Source organism: Cololabis saira, chromosome 20, assembly GCF_033807715.1.
Source record: "Cololabis saira isolate AMF1-May2022 chromosome 20, fColSai1.1, whole genome shotgun sequence".
Lineage (NCBI taxonomy): Eukaryota > Metazoa > Chordata > Actinopteri > Beloniformes > Belonidae > Cololabis > Cololabis saira.
The window spans coordinates 11,019,536-11,039,202 of NC_084606.1; the positions used below are offsets into that span (position 1 = coordinate 11,019,536).

Consider the following 19,667-nt stretch of genomic DNA (forward strand, 5'->3'; position numbering starts at 1 on the left):
AAAGAGCCGCATGCAGCTCTAGAGTCGCGGGTTGCCGACCCCTTGTATATGTAAACACAGCAATCGCGCTCGGATGCGGGACAAAACAACCGAGCCGAGATCTCCTAGGAGAGGTGGTCTCGGCTCGCTTCCATTCCAGACCTGGAGCGATTCGTTTGCAGAGAGAACATAATCGACACATTAACCGACACAACTCACTCATAACTGTGGTTCAACCTTTGTTTTTCCCGGGGTACGGAAGAGGAAACTCCTTCCGCGTTCATTTCTGACCAATGAGAGAACAGTTGGTTCGCGCATGGCATTTAACAGCTTTGAAACGCTACAGACAGTTGCCTTTTGAACACAAACGCCATATACGAAAAACAAAACAACTATCGATTTAGCCACTAAATCGGAACAAAACAAACGGGCCACAGGTCTGAAAGCACCCTTAGACGTTGGTTACCATTAGAGCCGGCCCAAGGCATAAGTGAACCAAGCAGCTGCTTAGGGCCCCGTGACCACTAGGGGGCCCCCAAGAGTTAAAAAAAAATAAAATAAAAAATACAATTATTTTTTTATGTTTGAGTGATGATTCATACATCATCAAAGGTATGTTACTGTACAAAAACACAATAATTAATATTATTACATAAACAATAGTATGTTAACAGACTAGAATAGACTACTGCTGGCATATTGACTAGTTTAGTTGCAGTTTATTTAAAACCAAAAATAAAGTAGATAACGTGTTTCCAGTAAATGGTTTATAAATGATCTATTTGATTATTTAGTTTCTTTTAGTAGGCCTACACTCTAGATGACACTCAGTATCAAACTTTGTAATATATCACTTTAAATATTAAGTGTACAGTAAATCAACCCCAGGCTGCTCTTGTAGCTGAATTTGTTACCATTTCAGATTAAAAACCATAGATGGGTAAAAACATGCCAGGCTGACAATAGGATGATGGAAACAACACTGCTGCAACTGTGCAGCTCTCTGACCTTTGACCTGTTGCTTCTCTGTGTGGCCAGCAGGGGCAGTTGCTGACTTTGCAAAATATTAATTGAAAGATTTTTCTCCAAGTTTGTTAATCTGTCGTCTGCTTCCATGGTCTTGATCCCTGTGGATTACAATCTAACTACAACAAAAAGTTCTTACATCTAGTTTTACAAGTGTATTTGTAATGACAGGGGAGAACATGAAATAAGTTTATAGTGGGTGTGTCAATGATCAATAATCAGTATTATTGGCAGTAATAGAGGGCCCCAAAATCTAATTTTGCTTAGGGCCCCATGGAGGCTTGGGCCGGCCCTGGTTACCATGTCAACGGTCAAGCATAGACTCAGTGGAGGCTTAAAAGCTTCTGAAAATAACTTTATTTTCTAGATTGGGGTTGGAACACCTGAGGTGAGCGGGTCCTCCACGAATGGACGGTGTCGTCCGCATACAGGGGCGTGTCCTCGGCCTCCACCAACATGTCAGATCAACCAACCCTCCTCACGGCGTCATCAGTCCCTCAGGACTCTGAAAGGAAGTCCGTGTCCCGGGACGATGACATCAGCGGTCCCCAGGGCCTTCTGTCGGTTCACCTCTTGTAGCTGAGGGTTCAAACTCACGTCCCTCCAAGTGTTCTCATCAGAGCAGCACTCAAATAAGTCCCCTGCAACGAGCACGGTGCCGGCAGAGGTCCCCGTCACCTGGACGCTGACGTCCTGACCGCTGTGTCCTGGCGTGGGGACGATGCTCACCTGTAGGGGAGGAGAGACGTGGTGAGGACGAGCAAGCAGCAACTTACTGATCCGGACACTGGTGGTCGGTAGAGGACCTGCGATGTTTGGTGGTTCCTGAATCAGCCCATGGGAGTCCAAAAAGCTTCTTTCCTTTATTCTGTCGTTCATCACAGATGTTTTTTTGTCATCATTATTACTTTTCTTCAAAAATCTGTCAAATCAATCACCTTCATTTAAACGTGTCTGCGCTGATTTCTGCTGGTAGTTCTGCCCATCGCCAACAACTGTTTTGATGAGTTCATTTAACACGAGGAACATTATGCTGAAACGGTTCCAGATTGGGGCAGCACGGTGGATTATGGCACTTTTCCACTAGTACCTACTCGGCTCTACTCATCTCATCTCAGCTCGACTCAACTCGGCCTGGTTTCTTTTCCATAACAATTCAGCATCTGGAGCAGAAGTAGGAGGTTGGAGTGAAGCTGCTGTGACGTATTTGATTGTGTGATCTAAGCGAAGACAACAACACTAAAGATGTAGAACCTGGAGGAGATGATAGATGTGCTGCTGGATCTGTGGCTTGTGTTCGATATCAAGTAAAAAAAATGAGAGAGAGAGAAGCTTCAAGCGACAACGCTTTTTAATTTTTTACGTTAGACCCCTAGTGGATGCGTGAAACCACGCCCACGTGCATGCAGCGTCATTTGACGTCACATCCGCAGGACAGCGCGGGAAATTCCGGCCCGGAATTGCAGCACATTTTGCAGCACACAGCCTGTTCAAGGCAAAGGAGAGATCATCTGACATTATTACTAGTAAAACTTAAAACGTATACGATTTTTTTTCATAAATCCTGCCTCATGCTCCTTTAAAGTATTGTTTCTCCCACTAGAGGAGTTTTTACCTGCCATTGTTTATGTAACAATTGCTCGAGGGTCATGAGACAACTTTTGTTGTATTAGACGCTATATAAATAAAATTGAATTGAATTGAACTGCCTTTTCCTGTTTATTAAGCCTTTTCCTGTTGATTTTATTCATGGTTGTAGCACTTGTAGCACTTTGAGATTTGTTTTTAATGAAAAGTGCACCAGAAATCAAATGTATTATTATTATTATTATTATCATTATTATTGTATGGAGCGGGCCACTCACGTGGTCGTCCAGGCGGTACACCTGTCCCTCCCCCAGCCCGCTGGACAGGTATCGGTCCCCCTGGCTGACGTCACAGCCCACCACCGTGAGCGCTTCCGGGAACAGGTTCAGGTTCCCCACGTGGTCCGAGTGTCCGTGCGTCCCCACCACCACGTGGACGTCCCGGGGCTGCACGCCCCTCCGGCCCAGGGCCTGCAGGAGGGAGTCCCGGCCCCAGGGGCCCCCGGTGTCCACCAGCACGGTGCTGGGGCCCGTCAGCAGGCTGACGGAGCCGTCGGCCCGGCAGGAGCCGTCGCTCTGGGGGACGCAGTAGCCGACCTGCAGCACCGACACGGAGTACGGAGACCCGGGGAAGGACAGCTCCGAGTCCGACACCACCTGTAGGCGGACCTGGGCCGAACCCGCGGCCCCGTCTGACCCCATCAGGACCAGGACCTGAACCAGGATCAGGATCAGGATCAGAACCAGAACCAGGACCAGCTGGAGTGCAGCTTCCTCTCTGGTGATGTCAGAGAGGCTCGTCCCCGCCCCCTGCTGGTATTAAATATTCCATCATTCTTTCTTCCGTTTTAAATCCTATGTGTATATATATATATATATATTTTTTTTTTTTTATTCGATTTATTTTATTTTTGTACATGTAAAAAAAAAACATTTCATGAGAAGTTTAAGAAAACAAAACATAAGAATTCACATCCTTTAAAACTTATCTTAATTTACATGTGCCAAAAATATAATATATATGTATGTGTATATATATATATATATATATATATATATATATATATATATATATATATATATATATATATATATATATATATATAAACCCAGGGCTATAGAGACCACTTCAGACTTCCACATCACCCGTCACCATGGCCACATATATAGTTGTTGTACTGTTGGAGTGAAGTTGACTCTGTTTAAAGCATATTGTCCACCTCTGTAAGATAAGATAAGATAAGAAATCCTTTAATAGTCCCACAGAGGGGAAATTTGCAGATTACAGCAGCAAAGGGGATAGTGCAAAAAACAAGAGGCATCAATATCACACAGTAATAATAAAACACTATAAACAGTATATACAATAATAATAAGAAGAAGAAGGAGAATAAAAATAAATAATAAGAAATACTAGTATGTAAAAAATAACAGATGGATATTTACAGATGTTATTTACATAATTGCACGTTGCAGAGAATGATATTGCACATTATTTTCCGGTTTGTATATTTATTGTCAGGTTGTATGTGGTCTACTGTGAGCAGTGCTGGTTGTGTAGTCTCACAGCTGCAGGGAGGAAGGACCTTCTGTAGCGTTCCTTCACACATTTAGGGTGAAGGAGCCTGTCGCTGAATGAGCTCTTCAGCGCTCTGAAGGTGTCCTTCATGGGGTGGGAGTCCTTCTCCATCTCCTTCTGTACACTGCACATCTGTGGCTGAACTATAAAAAAAGCCAGCCTTCAGAGACTGCAAGTGGCATACAATGATGCCCTGAGGATACTGTTAAAAAGGCCCAGATGGACGAGGACGAGTGAGATGTTTGTGAGTGCTGGAGTGAACACACTGCAATCTGTTGATGAAATGTAATGTACAGGTTTATCTGTCGGTTAAATCATTCGGATAATCAAATTGTTGTGGTACTGGTGAACATTATGTACAGTGTCACACGCTACACGTCTCAGTTTTGGGAGCATTAGTATAAGTGTCTTTTAAAATGAGTCATTAGACTATTTTTTATTTCTGTGTTGTTGTTTTTTTATCTTTTGTATTGTGTGTTCTTGATTGTATTTGTGTATGGACCTTTGAGTCTGGAATAAAGCATATCTATCTATCTATCTATCTATCTATATATCTATATATATATATATATATATATATATATATATATATATATATATATATATATATATATATATATATAGTTTATTCTAGGTCTTAATATTGTGTCACCTCAACAAAATTGTATATGATTTTCTCTTTGTCATTAAAAACAAAACAAACAAACAACAGTAATAGAAAAACAAGTGCCCGTGGCGGAACCTTTGTGCTGCGGCGGAACTGATGGGACGGGTGACTGTGTGACACAGCGGACATGGCAGACGGAGCGGGTTCGGGGAAAGTTTCTTCTTTCATTGCTCCTTTTAGAGGACTTTTGCTGGATTATGTCCTGCCGGAGTCCTGCTACGACGAGTTCTTCCTCAACTTCAACTTCCTGGACGGTAAGAGTCTGATTTCAGTCAGAAAACGGCAGAAACAGGAAGTTGTCCGTGACTGCGACTTAGGACATAGATGACGTTCCAGCCTCACACCCCTTACCTGCATTTATGTATCTATATAAATATAGATAATATATACATACATCATGCATTTATGTATCTATTTATGCATGTATTTGTGTTTTTTTCTGTTGATTTACTCGTGTGTTTATATTCGTGTTTGATGAGACCCGGCTCAGTAAAGAGGTAACACGGAGGAGACACGTCACTCACCTGAAAAGTTGATTTTAAATTGATTTCATTCGGTATCAACACATTTTCAAGAGATTTAATCCATGTAAATCATCATGGCAATCAAATAATAACTCTTAACAGGCCCTTGAACATTACGTTATATTATTATATGAATGAATTGTCTTTAAATACCTCAAATACCTCAAGTATTTTTGAAAATATTTGTACATTTTTTGTAAATATTATCCATTTTTTTGGTGTTTACTATTTTTTTCTCTCTTGTACATACTCTTTTTCTACTTTTTATATTGCTCTTTTTATTATTTAACCACTTATTGGTTATTTCTATTTTAAATCTTTTGTATAAAGTGTGTGTGTGTTTTGGCTGCTGCACGACTGAATTTCTCCTCTGGGAGATAAATAAAGTCTTCTATTCTATTATTGTACAAGTTATTTTACAAAACAAAATGAAAAAAGTAAAATAAACATTGCTTTTGCCGAAAAGGTGTAGGCTGAAGCCGTAGTTTATAGTGCCGACCCTTTTGTGATCAGCTTAAATCTGAAACATTAACATTAATCCATGAAAAACAAACAATGCATAAAGAAGACAAAAAATAAATAAGAAAATATAAAATTGACGTTTCACATTATAGAATGTTTTTGATAATATACTTTATAGTTATAGTGTTTTATTTTTATTTACAATATTTTCTTTAAACATTTTCTTGAACTTGTAGATAGAACTGCACATTTTTAGATCGTTGTCACAACTATTCCATATTTCTCTTGCCTTAATTGATGTACATCTCTTTTTAATGTTTGTTCTTACTGTCATCGTCTCAAACATGAGTTTCCCCCTCAGGTCATAGCGGGTTTCTTTTATTTGGAACAATTCCTGCATGCAGTTTGGAGTATGATCCCATACTGTTGTAGACGCACGTCGTGGACCAAAACTACATGTCCCACAATGTATCTTGATGATTTTTACCTGCGACTTGACGACATCTACCCTCTGGATGGAAGGACCAGATTAAACTTAACTACAACAGTTATCTGATCAAGTTAAACCCTGACAGTCCCGGGACCAGGGCTGTAACTTATTTATTTTACCTTATTTTACCAGGAAAATCCCTTGAAATTAAATCTCTTTTGCGAGGGAGACCTGGCCAAGAGGCTTAACTGGTGCAACAACAATAAAATCAATTTAACAACAACATTACAATACCTTACATTAAAAATAGCAGCTGCACATTTCTGTTAGTTTCTGTTTAAGAAGAACCTTGAATTCACCCAAGGAGATGAGTCCAGAAAGTTTAAGAGAGTTCTGAATGTGGTTCCAGGTCCAGGGAGCAGCGTAGGAGAAAGCTGCTTTGCCAAGTTCTGTATGAATCCTGGGGACTTTATACAGCTTCCGTGTGGAAGAGCGGGAGCTGTACACACTGTGAACTGGAGACAACAAGTTGGAAAGATATGAGGGGAGTTTATTCAGAATGGCTTTGTAAATAAAAATAATCCAATTGTGTTGTCTCCTCAGGGTCAGTGAGGGCCAGGAGACCAGAGAATAGAGAACACAGTGATGTGTCCTAAACGCTGAGTTAGTAATAAAACGTAAAGCACTGTGATATACTGTATCAAGGCAATTAAGTTTTGAGGAGGCAGCATGCATATGAATAATGTCCCCATAGTGCAGAGTGCTTAAAAAAGTTGCCTTTACCAGTTTTTTCTTGGCAACAATGTTAAAACAGGCTTTGTTTCTATAATAAAAGCCCTCAGTTTCTTTAGCAGTTTCTTATGACAGGGGTCCCAGTCCCTGGACCAGGGAGTTTACTCAAGTCTCCGTCCTGGAGGTGACCACTAATGGAAAGTAGAGTTAGATACTTAGAACGAGAAAAAAACAGAGGTGATGGTGTTTGGTCCCAGTGGCCCTTGTAAACCCCTCCCTGATGACAATAGTCACAAACTTGGGTTTTAAGATGGACAGTGATTTTAAACTAGATCGGCAAATTAGTGCTGTGGTGAAGTCCAGCTTTTTTCATATTAGACAGCTGGCAAAGGTGAAGTCCTTCCTTGCACAAAAGCACTTTGAACCAGTAATCCATGCCTTCATCACATCTCGGCTGGATTACTGTAATGCACTTTATTTTGGAGTCAGTCAGTCCTCCATCGCACGTCTCCAGTTGGTGCAAAACGCAGCCGCTCGCCTCTTAACTGGAGAACGTAAGAGGGAGCACATAACTCCCATCGTAGCCTCCCTCCATTGGCTGCCTGTGCATTTTAGAGTCCATTTTAAGATTCCTTTATTTGTTTTTAAATCTTTAAATGGTCGAGCCCCGCTTGACCTCTGAGCTCCTGCTCGGGGCCTCAGGTCAGCTGATCTGCTGCTCCGGCAGGTACCGAGGTCAAAGAGGAAGCTCAGAGGGGTACAGCTTTTTCTGTTGCCGCTCCAAAATTATTGAACAAGCTTCCTTTAAACATTAGATAAGCCTCATCCCTGTCAATTTTTAAAACTCGTCTTAAAACCCATTTTTATTCCTTGGCTTTCAACATTGCATGAGACTCTGCTCCTGTTTTTATGGTTTGTTCTTAGTTATTGTTTTCAATTCGTTTTAAAAACAATAAACCATTATTTTAGTATTTATTTCTTGTAAATTGTCTTATGTTCCTGTGTTGTTTTATTTATTTGTGTACAGCACCTTGTTTCAGCTGTGGTTGTTTTAAAGTGCTTTATAAATAAAGTTGAGTTGAGAGGTGTTTGTGACCTGGGGCCAGATTCACCAATATGTTCTTAAGAAATGTCTTAAGATCTAAAATTAAGAAGTTCATAAGAAAGTTCTTAAGTGCAAGCACTGTCATTTCCTAAGAATTTCTTATTTTTATTCTTATTTTTCCTACTTAAGAACTTCTTAAAATATGTCATTGCATTGCACGCGCCAACAAACTACATTTATACAGGTAGTTTGGGTCTCAACCGTCAGTCACTCACTAAACATGGAGAAGAAGAAAAAGAGATGCAGGAGCTTTTCAAGGTTTTGGTGGATGAGATTAATGTGCCGAAAAAAATACTATTGGGGAAATTAATAATAATTAACTACCACGCTAACTAACATGCTAACAAACAGTTAACAGGCTCTTTGTGTAATTAATTACAAAGTATATCCCCAAACTATGACCTACTAGTCTAAAATGTGTTGAAAAAGGTGATATTAGATTCTTACCTTTTCACAGAAGAAATTGACAGGTCAAGGTTGTCTTAAAGTTAAGAAAAAAGCCAAGAACAAATTTGAGAACTTTTATTTCAAGAATACCATTTATTCTTAAGTTTTTTCTTAAGAAGAAAGTTGAGAAAATACTTAGAACTTTTTTGGAGAATATTACTTCTTCTCTTTTTTTCTTCTTAAGACTGAACTTAAGAAAAGAATGACACTTAAGAAGATTTTTTTTCTTAAGAATGTTTTGTGAATCCGGGCCCAGGTCTCCAGATGTTGTGGGTGCGTCTGACCCCTTCTGTGTGTTCTGTTCCAGTGCCATGTCTGAAGATCGTGCTGAGCAAGGTCCTGGGGATCGGCATCATCCTGGGATCAGTGATGGGTAAACCTCCGCCTCCTTACTTTCCACCAGTGTAGTTCAGTTCTAGATGTTTCTGTGTGGAGTCCAGACAAATACACAAATAATGTTGATTCATCAATTGCAGATGTAAGGCTGAAACTTTGTTGGTCATCAGATATGAAAAATAAGATAACGTCCTAATTTAATTAACCCTTGTGCTGTCTTTGGGTCAAAATGACCCAATTCTTCTATCCTTCTTTCCTCCTGCCATGCTCTCTCCTTCCTTCTTCCTTTCCTCTTTTCCTCCTTTACTCCTTTTTCTTCCTACCTCCCTTCCGTCATTCGTTCCTTTATTACCTTCTTTGCTTTTCCTTCCTTATTTTCTCCATTCCTTCCTTCCTTCCCTCCCTTCTTTCTTTCCTTTTCTCCATTCCTTCCTACCTCCCTCCTTTCCTTTTCTCCCTTCTTTCCTCCCTTTCCTACTTTCTTCCTTCTTTCCTTCTGTTCTCCTTTCTTCCTTACTTCCTTCTTTCCTTCCTTCCTTCCATCTTTTCTCCCTTCCTTACTCCCTTTCCTACTTCATTCTTTCCTCCCTTCTTTCTTTTCTCCCTTCCTTCCTTCTTTCCTCCCTTCCTTCCTTCTTTTCTTTTCTTCCTCCCTTCCTTTCTCCCCTCATACATTCTTTCCTTGTTTTTTCCCTTCCTTCTTTCATTCCTTTTTCTCTTCCTTTCTTCTTTCCTTCCTTCCTTCCTTCCTTCTTTCCTTCCTTCCTTCCTTTCTTCTTTCCTTCCTTTCTTCTTTCCTTCCTTCCTTCCTTCCTTCTTTCCTTCCTTCCTTCCTTTCTTCTTTCCTTCCTTTCTTCTTTCCTTCCTTCCTTCCTTTCTTCTTTCCTTCCTTCCTTCTTTCCTTCCTTCCTTCCTTTCTTCTTTCCTTCCTTCCTTCCTTTCTTCTTTCCTCCCTTCCTTCCTTCTTTTCTTTTCTTCCTCCCTTCCTTTCTCCCCTCATACATTCTTTCCTTGTTTTTTCCCTTCCTTCTTTCATTCCTTTTTCTCTTCCTTTCTTCTTTCCTTCCTTCCTTCCTTCCTTTCTTCCTTCCTTCTTTCCTTCCTTCCTTCCTTCCTTCTTTCCTTCCTTCCTTCCTTTCTTCTTTCCTTCCTTCCTTCTTTCCTTCCTCCCTCCCTTCCTTCTTTCCTTCATTCCTTCTTTTTTCCCTTACTTCCTTCTTTCCTTCATTCCTCCATTCATTTTCTCCCTTCACCCTCCCTTGACCTAAAGACAGCACAAGGGTTAAACAAAAATGAAACCAAAGAGGACAAAAATAAACATTTGAGTGATGGCAGATACCTTCATGATCCAGCATCAGTAGATCCACTTTTTACATCAGGAACTCTCAGTAGATGTTTCCTCTCAGTAGATGTTTCTTTCAGCAGGAACTCTCAGTAGATGTTTCCTCCAGCAGGAACTCTCAGATGATGTTTCCTTCAGCAGGAACTCTCAGTAGATGTTTCCTCTCAGTAGATGTTTCCTTCAGCAGGAACTCTCACTAGATGTTTCCTTCAGCAGGAACTCTCAGTAGATGTTTCCTTCAGCAGGAACTCTCAGTAGATGTTTCCTTCAGCAGGAACTCTCAGTAGATGTTTCCTTCAGTAGGAACTCTCAGTAGATGTTTCCTTCAGCAGGAACTCTCAGTAGATGTTTCCTCCAGCAGGAACTCTCAGTAGATGTTTCCTCCAGCAGGAACTCTCAGTAGATGTTTCCTCCAGTAGGAACTCTCAGTAGATGTTTCCTTCAGCAGGAACTCTCAGTAGATGTTTCCTCCAGCAGGAACTCTCAGTAGATGTTTCCTCCAGCAGGAACTCTCAGTAGATGTTTCCTCCAGCAGGAACTCTCAGTAGATGTTTCCTTCAGCAGGAACTCTCAGTAGATGTTTCCTCCAGCAGGAACTCTCAGTAGATGTTTCCTTCAGCAGGAACTCTCAGTAGATGTTTCCTTCAGCAGGAACTCTCAGTAGATGTTTCTTTCAGTAGGAACTCTCAGTAGATGTTTCCTCCAGCATGAATGAGTGAAGATGCTCTCTGTTCTCCACAGTGAAGCTGCCTCAGATCCTGAAGTTGATGTCAGCGAGGAGCGCTGAGGGGCTGAGCTTCAAGTCCGTGCTGCTGGAGCTGCTGGCCATCACCGGGACCATGGCCTACAGCATCGCCAACCAGTTCCCCTTCAGGTACCGGCACCGGGAACCGCGGCCGTCGCCCAGATCCAGCCAGCTCCCGTTGTGAACTAAACGTGTTTAACTCCCTCCGATTAACACACCTGCTAAGTGGCTTTAATGAGGACGGACATCACAGGAGCCACACCTGCGGAGCTCGGCTGTTAGCGACATCCGTTGACGTCATCGTCAACTACGGAAGAGCCAGGCAGGAGAAAAATAAAATTAATATTTTAGAGGAGGTTTAGAGAAGATTTTTTTATTTTTTATTATGCACTTCTAGAAATAAGTCGAAATGTCGAGAATAATGTTGAAGTACAATTTTGTAATTACATTTTTATACAGAAAATAATTACAGTACATCTGAAACAAATTATTATAACAATATATTCGACAGAAAAAGCATGTTATTTTGCATCATTCAAATCATCATCTTTTTTTTTCTTTTTATTATTATTTTATTTATTAACATACAGTAGTAATACATAGTAATATCCTAATATAACATTTTTTATAAAATATTATAACATATAACCAAATTATATCACCATACTATAATATATTACAATATAATAATACATGTATAATATAACGTCCCATGAGATTTCATAACTTAATATAATAATACACTATGAAACAATATATCATGATAATGCCAGGAATAATTATTAGAGTTAAAATTGGTAATGTATGTATTGCAATGAGGGGTGAGGTCAGACCGGGGCGTCAGGGAAGCGAGCAAATCATCATCTTGAAGTTTGCATCATAACTTCTCAGCTGCCGGTTAACCTGCCGATCTTACACCCACTTTTCTCCAGATTGTCGCTACGTTTCTCCACTTTCTGTTATCTCTTCTCTTATTTTCTTCTCCTTTCTTTCTTACTGCTATTTTTTATTTATTTTTCTTCTTCATGACAGGGGTTGGCTTTGTCCTGGGGAGTTAAGTTCAGCATTCGCTTTAAAGATATCTGGCGCCATCTAGTGTTGTGAATGGGTATAATGTCTAGACCCCGAATGGAAGACGATCCCCACTTTTCAGTCTTATTTCAGTGCAAAAATCACCGTCTTATGTTCGGGCCAATGCGGTAATACATCTGTTGACGACCTCCACTAACCTTGTCTGTTGACGACCTCCACTAACCTTGTCTGTTGACGGCGTCCATCGTTTAAGAGCAGTAACGCTCCATCTTTATAAACATTTGCTCATGAATCTGTTCCAAACTCCGTTTACATCCCTCTCCCACATACTGTATCTTACGGAAGAGTATTAGGGCCAGAGGAGGAAGATTTTCTTCTCATTATGCACTTTGAGAAAATAGTTGAAATGTCGAGAAGAAAGTTGAAATATCGAGATTAATATGGAAGTACAATTTCGAGAAAAAGTCGAAATGTTGAGGAAAAAAGTCAAAATTTTGTGAATAAAGTCGGTCCTGCTGAAGCTCCTCCTCCAGCTGTGGTGACATCACAGTAGGGTTCCACCAGCAGCGGTTCTGGGTGCATCGTTGGTGCGTTGGAACTGTCCTTCAACAGCATCCTCCAGGAACCTTTTACTGGGGGCAAAGACATTCCTGTCTAGGTGTCCTCAGGTTGGCCAGCAGGAACCTCCCGGTGGGGGGGGGGATCAGGACCACAAATCATCGGAATCATTTGGACTGGACACATTTAGCTACGTGAAAAAACCCTGGATGGACCGACGAGTGGGTTCAGGTCTTGCTGTCATATTACACCCATATAAAGGTCCTCTATATGGGTTCTTTTGATCCAAATCGCTACGACGGGCTGTATGTTTAAAAAGCAAGTAGCATCCGTTGTTTACGTGTTTCTTCTTCTCTTCATTCTTCTGCTGGCCGTCTGCAAACTGCAGGAAATGTGCTTTAGTGACTGCGTTTACATGCAGTCAATAACCCTTTTAAAACCCGAATATTTGCAATAACCCGGTTTTGCACGGCCATGTAAACACCAATAACCCCTTTGAATAACCCGAATTTGCTCATATTCCAGATTTTAAAAACCCAAATATGAGCCCTGGGTTACTCCTTTTAAAACCTCAATATTCGATCATGTATTCACCTAACAGGATATCCCCATCAAACGGAACAGGAATTTGTTTTCTGCTCATGCTCTGTTCACAAGGAATCCTGGTCTTTTGAGTTCAGGAAGTTCTTCTAAACACGGAGAAACTCAAGACCAGGAGGAGACTAATCACTTCATAAATGTAATGAAGGATATGAACATTTCTGCATTTGTAGACTGTTGAAAGTACCGGGATAGAAGATTTACAAGAACGTGAGCGAAAAGTTGCGCAAATCAGCATTTGTTTTGAATTTGGATACAGGAAGGAGAAGCGTAAATGACAGGAAATTCACAACATAGAACAGTAGTACAACAGGAAATACTTCCCTCCTTCCTTTTTTCCCACCTTTTTTTTTTTTTTTTATCCCTCCCACATTCCCATCCCCACAACCGCACTCACAACAAACCCATAGACAAGAAAAACAACCAAGTATAAAGAGGAAAACAAAAACAAAACAAAACAATAATAGTAATAATAAGGGGGAAAAAAAGTAAAAAAAAAAAGATGAGGGGAAGGGGGGCTCAGTCAGCACATCAACCTAGAGATGTCAAAGACTCAATATGACTTAGCAGAGGTCTCCAGGTCCTTTCAAATAAATCTAAGGAACCTTTGAGGGCAAACCTAAGCTTCTCAAGACTCATAACCGACCGTGAAGAATTTAAATCTACATTAACATCCTGCTTCTACCGGCCTCGCTGGGTCCAACCCCCCCACAGAGACTGTAGGCTGAAATGTTTGATACCAGATCAGCCTGAAGGTAAAGCTGGACGTCTGTCCTGATGCGTTAGCTTCACGGTGGGGCGGAGCTGCCGGCCGCGGCGCCGCCAGGCGCCTGGGTAACGTGTTCCTGAAGCTTCTGCCCCGCTAACCCGGTCTGTTGTCTCTCCTCAGCGCCTGGGGGGAGGCGCTCTTCCTCATGCTGCAGACTCTCGCCATCGGCTTCCTCATCCAGATGTACGGGGGACGGACGGCCAGAGGTGAGACTGAGCACGCTCAGTAGGAGCTGTTTTAGCTCCGCCCCCAGAGACGCTAACACCTGTGTGTGTGTGTGTGTGTGTGTGTGTGTGTGTGTGTGTGTGTGTGTGTGTGTGTGTGTGTGTGTGTGTGTGTGTGTGTGTGTGTGTGTGTGTGTGTGTGTGTGTGTGTGTGTGTGTGTGTGTGTGTGTGTTCAGGCCTCCTCTTCCTGGGCGTGTACGTGGGCCTGCTGCTCCTCCTCCTGTCTCCGGCCACGCCCATGTCGGTGGTGACGTCCATGCAGGCGTTCAACATGCCCGCCATCATCGTGGGCAGGGTGAGGTCCCACACTTCTTCCTCTGCTGTTTTTTATTTCTTTTAGAGATTTTGATTGGTTTTACATTAAGCAATATACATATGTTTACAGCGTTACAGGTTATAGAGAATACAAGCATAGTATGGCTGCAATATTCAAATACTTACAAGTATACACAGGGGATATAGCGCTCCGGCGTCACGCCGGATTTCCGGCATACCGAGGTGTTTGCGAGAAAAAAATAAATAAAATCAAGTTTGCGTAGATCCGAGAGACGCGTTCACTCAAAACCACACCAGTAGCCATACTTAAGCCAATCGGTAATAGTGTAGGGGGAGGTCTTGGGTTTTGGCCAATCAGATTGATTCTAGCCTCGCGTCACCAGGCTCCAGGTGTCAAATCACCAAAATAAATGTGTTCACCAACATAAAACGTATAAAATAGACATTAACTATGTAATACAATTAAAGCAAACGGTCAACTTAATGGCTCTTGGACTTCCTGTAAATTATATTCCTTAAATGAAAGAATTTCACCGTATTTTATTAGGTTGGTGCTTTTATTTCGACGACTCTCTCTCGCCCTGGATCTGTTTCCTACCAAAACAGCGAGTCAACGGCCTCAGACCATTCAGCAGTCACTTCACATGCGGTTGTGTTTGTGTGTGTTTGGCAGCGTGGAGGCATATCTACAAAAATATGGAAAATCTACAAAAGTCATCAGAATATTCAATTTAATGAACTATTTTATCAAAATGTTGTCCCAGGGAATCACACCCCTGGCCTACGTTGTTCAATTGTCTCATTCTGTTTTCTATGGGCTGCATGTGGTGAGCTTGAACAACAGGACCATGGGTCAATTTACACCAGACTTACACTTTAAGAGGACAAAAAATGACAATTGTGTTGATCAGGGCATATATCTTGGCTTAGGGGCTCGCTTACCTCCCAGGGAAAAAAAGTTCAGGCTCAGGATTTTTTTTTACTATCACCCCTGTGTACAAGATCCCTCACCCACTACCCACCCCAACCCTCCCAACAATCCAGTCCAGATGTACATAAAGATGATTGTCCATTGAGGTTTTTGTATAACTCAGGATTACAGAAGGAGCATATACAATATAGAACAATATTCCAGTGTAAAAAATAAAATGTAAAATTAAGAAAAAAGAAAGAGGGGAAAAAAAGGGGGGGGTATACTATTAAATTGCAAAAATAATAATGAAGGATATTATGAGGGGAAGCCACCGCCTCACTATGAGAATAATATTCTAGTTGTAATTCAGTGGTGTTTGTAAACTCTCATAATACTCTAAAAAGTGAGCCCAAATTTTCCTAAAGTTTTGCGAGGAGCCTTTAAGGATGTATCTGATTTTCTCCAACTTCAAAAAAGGCATGACATCTCTAATCCACCTCGTGAAGTTAGGTGGAGCCTGTTCTTTCCAGGAAAGGATGAGACGTCTGACAATCAAGGAGGATAAAGCTATAATTACATAAGCTTTTCCTTTAAAGGGGACCTATCATGGCATCTAATAATAATTTTAAACAGGCCTTGAATGTCTTAAAAACAAGCTTTTGATTGTTTTTGCTAAATAAATTAGAAATTCAGCCTCTGAGCCATGTCTTTATCTTCCCATTCTCTAACCTCATTATCTATGCGGGATTCTGAGTGGGCGGGGCTATGATAATGAGACTCTGTGCTGATTGGCTGCCTGAATGACGCGATACACCGCTACGGAAAAATGGCGTAAGCTCCGGCCGGTGGAGTTAGTTGTGGGCATGGTTTCACGCATCGGAGGCCAACCGATGTAAATCGCTTTTTGGTTACGTAACGACAGGAGCATCACACTGGACGGCTCATCCGGGCGGCTGTACAGACACTGCAGAATTTGGTTGCTTTCCTCCTTCTCTGAGTTGTCAGGCTGAGGGGAGACCACTTTATATATGTTAAAGCAAGAGAAAATGTGTTTTCCATAATAGGTCCCCTTTAAGGGAGTGCGTTTCAGGAGCGAATCCAAATAGGGCACATACAGGATTGGGGTTGATGACTTTTTGAAGCATCGTGGAATAGGCGTTAATGCTGCTCCAGAATGTGTTAAATTTGGGGCAGGACCAGAACATGTGGATATAATCTGCTGGTTGACCTTTACAGCGAGGGCATGAAGGGTCAACAGTAGGGAAGATTTTGGCTAGTCTTGTCTCAGTCAGATGTGCCCTTAAAACAATTGTAAGTTGTATCACGCTGTGCCTGGTCCTCTGATGTTTTAACTAGGGCTGGGGATCGATTCAAATGTCAAGATTCGATTGCGATTCTTAAGATTCAGAATCGATTATCAAGATTTGATTCGATCTGATTCGATTCCGATATTGATTTGGGTTAGTGTTATTAAAACTGTTTTTCCAGCTGTTGCATGAATTATATGACTGTATTTATGCAAAATATTACTACTAGTATTATATTGAGATTAAACAGCAAGTATTAGTAGCTAATGATGCAGTAAGGACCAATCACCTCCCAGAATGCTGATAGAACTGCTTTCAGAAACATCGTGGATCAGAATTACCAAACAGATCCAGGGAGGAAACAGAGACGGATGAAATCAGTTTTAGTTTTTCCCACATTCCGTTTTTATTTGTTCCATTTTCGGTCTATTTTGGTTTTTAATTTTTGAGCATTTGGTTTTTAGCATTTTTTGCAAATGTAACCCCAAGACAGTATATAAAGTAATGAAATATAGACAATTTATGCAATTATAACCTAACACTTTAATGTTTTCATACCTTTAAACATATTTAAAGGCAAAAATATGGCACCAGTTATTCTCGTGTCCAACAAAACATTGATTTTTTTGGGGATAAACAAAAAAATAACCAAAAGTTGTAATGTAATGATGAAAAAAATACATAAATAAAATTAAAAAAAATTAAAAAATTGATCTTTAGACATTAATTTTTAGGAATTAATATGAGAATCGATTTAGAATTGGGAAATCGATTTTTTCATCACAAGCCTAGTTTTAACGTGCTCCGTTACCATGGTGACCAGAGCCTGAGGTGTCTCTGTCGTCCACAGCTGATCCAGGTAGCTGCCAACTTCCAAAACGGCCACACGGGTCAGCTGTCGGCCGTGTCCGTCTTCCTGCTGTTCGCCGGCTCGCTGGCTCGCATCTTCACCACCGTGCAGGTAAGCTGGCCTCCTCCTGGTCGCCGCGCGGCGCCTCCCTTCCCCGATGGCTGACGCGTGTTTCTGTCCAGGAGACCGGCGACGCCCTGATGGCCCTCACGTACGTCATCTCCTCCAGCTGCAACGGCGTCATCGCCCTGCAGGTGCTGTACTACTGGAACAGCTCGCCGGAGCAGGCCAGGAGCCGGAAGAAGAGGGAGTAGCAGCGGCGGGAGTAACGGGGGACGGCAGTCACTTTAATCCACCTGAGAACAAATGAGCCAATGAGCAGAGGGGCAGCCCGGGGGGGCGGAGACAAGCTTCATGATTGACAGCTGCTTCTGCTGGACTTCTCTGCTCTCCACTGTCTTTACATTCCTGATGCAGCACGGCTGATCCACGACGCAGCATGACGTGGTGGAGATGAGGAAGAACCAGGATGTCTGGAGTCATCATCATCATCATCACCACCATTATCATCATCATCATCATCATCTTCATCATCATCATCTTCACTGCTGATGATCATGGTGATGATGATGGTGATGAATCTGATGCTGATGCTGCAGACGGCCGAGGTCTCAGTGGGAATAAAGCCAAGTCTCCAACTCGTCTGTTAGTTAAAGCTGAATCCAGAAACTCTTCTTCTCTTGTCCTGCGTCCAGCACTAGTTCCACTTTTCCTTTCTGATTCTGGTTGATTGTTTGGATGTTTATTTCTGTTTTTGTTTTTTTTTTGTTGTCAAATAAATGAGTTTGAAAATATCCAGTAAAGATTATTTGTTAAATAAAGAGTCCCAGGATGCCGATGCCGTCTCATTGAACTTGAAGACGCGGCCACCGTAGATACGAAGGACATCTGTGATATTGACCCAGTAAAAATACCGCCTTAAATCACCGACTATTACAGCACCGAGGTCACATTGTGGCTTGAATCCCGTATGGATTTATGTCCATTAAATCTAAAAAGAAAATCTAAAAAGTAAACTGGCGATTTGGCTGCGGCTAAACTCCAGGCTAACTCTGGCCAAACTCCAGCTAAACTCTGGCCAAACTCCAGCTAAACTCTGGCCAAACTCCAGCTAAACTCTGGCCAAACTCCGGGCTAACTCTGGCCAAACTCCGGCTTACTCTGGCCAAACTCCGGCTAAACTCTGGCCAAACTCCGGCTAAACTCTGTCCAAACTCTGGGCTAACTCGGGCTAACTCTGGCTAAACTCTGGGCTAACTCTGGCTAAACTCTGGCTAAACTCTGGGCTAACTCCGGCCAAACTCCGGCCAAACTCTGGCCAAACTCTGGGCTAACTCTGGGCTAACTCCACCTAAACTCTGGCCAAACTCTGGGCTAACTCTGGCCAAACTCTGGCTAAACTCTGGGCTAACTCTGGCCAAACTCCGGCTAAACTCTGGCCAAACTCCGGCTAAACTCTGGCCAAACTCCGGCTAAACTCTGTCCAAACTCTGGGCTAACTCGGGCTAACTCTGGCTAAACTCTGGGCTAACTCTGGCTAAACTCTGGCTAAACTCTGGGCTAACTCCGGCCAAACTCCGGCCAAACTCTGGCCAAACTCTGGGCTAACTCTGGGCTAACTCCACCTAAACTCTGGCCAAACTCTGGGCTAACTCTGGGCTAACTCCACCTAAACTCTGGACTAACTCCAGCTAAACTCCGGTTAAACTCTGGCCAAACTCTGGCTAAACTCTGGCTAAACTCTGGCCAAACTCTGGCTAAACTCCGGCTAAACTCTGGGCTAACTCCGGCTAAACTCTGGGCTAACTCCGGCTAAACTCTGGCCAAACTCCGGCTAAACTGAGCTAAATCCGGCTAAACTCCGGGCTAATTCTGGCATTTGATACCATCGACCATCACATCCTTCTACAAAGACTAGAAAATTGAGTTGCCATTAAAGGAACTGCATTAAACTGGTTTGAATCATATCTATCAGATCGTTTTCAGTTTGTACACACTAACAATAAATCTTTCCAACACAAAAAAGTCATGCATGGCGTTCCACAAGGTTCTGTATTAATTCTGTTCTCTCTTTACATGATTTTTTCGGTAATATCATCAGGTGACACGCCGTAAAT

The 19,667-nt window shown here is 41.9% G+C and overlaps 2 protein-coding genes across 2 annotated transcripts; one reads left to right on the forward strand and one right to left on the reverse strand.

Moving 5' to 3' along the window:
- Window positions 1–1,344: 1,344 nt before the first annotated feature.
- mblac1 (metallo-beta-lactamase domain containing 1) lies at window positions 1,345–3,391 on the reverse strand. Its single transcript, XM_061709928.1, has 2 exons — window positions 2,871–3,391; window positions 1,345–1,734 (listed from the first exon to the last, which is right to left on the reverse strand). The coding sequence occupies exons 1-2, from the start codon at window positions 3,291–3,293 to the stop codon at window positions 1,495–1,497; spliced, it is 663 nt and encodes a 220-aa protein (XP_061565912.1). The 5' UTR covers window positions 3,294–3,391; the 3' UTR covers window positions 1,345–1,494.
- A 1,509-nt stretch (window positions 3,392–4,900) lies between these two features.
- mpdu1b (mannose-P-dolichol utilization defect 1b) lies at window positions 4,901–18,370 on the forward strand. Its single transcript, XM_061709927.1, has 7 exons — window positions 4,901–5,091; window positions 8,845–8,910; window positions 10,957–11,089; window positions 14,040–14,125; window positions 14,321–14,439; window positions 17,491–17,601; window positions 17,673–18,370. Exons 1-7 carry the CDS (start codon window positions 4,965–4,967, stop codon window positions 17,802–17,804), a joined length of 774 nt encoding a protein of 257 aa, XP_061565911.1. The 5' UTR covers window positions 4,901–4,964; the 3' UTR covers window positions 17,805–18,370.
- The last annotated feature ends 1,297 nt before the right edge of the window (window positions 18,371–19,667 follow it).

Coding starts and splice junctions, on each gene's coding strand:
- mblac1 (XM_061709928.1), bottom strand. CDS start 3,293: ATGGGGTCAGACGGGGCCGCGGGTTCGGCCCAGGTCCGCCTACAGGTG. Junction 1,735..2,870: donor TGTACCGCCTGGACGACCAC/GTGAGTGGCCCG, acceptor CCTCCCCTACAG/GTGAGCATCGTCCCCACGCC.
- mpdu1b (XM_061709927.1), top strand. CDS start 4,965: ATGGCAGACGGAGCGGGTTCGGGGAAAGTTTCTTCTTTCATTGCTCCT. Junction 5,092..8,844: donor CAACTTCAACTTCCTGGACG/GTAAGAGTCTGA, acceptor GTTCTGTTCCAG/TGCCATGTCTGAAGATCGTG. Junction 14,126..14,320: donor CGGGGGACGGACGGCCAGAG/GTGAGACTGAGC, acceptor GTGTGTGTTCAG/GCCTCCTCTTCCTGGGCGTG.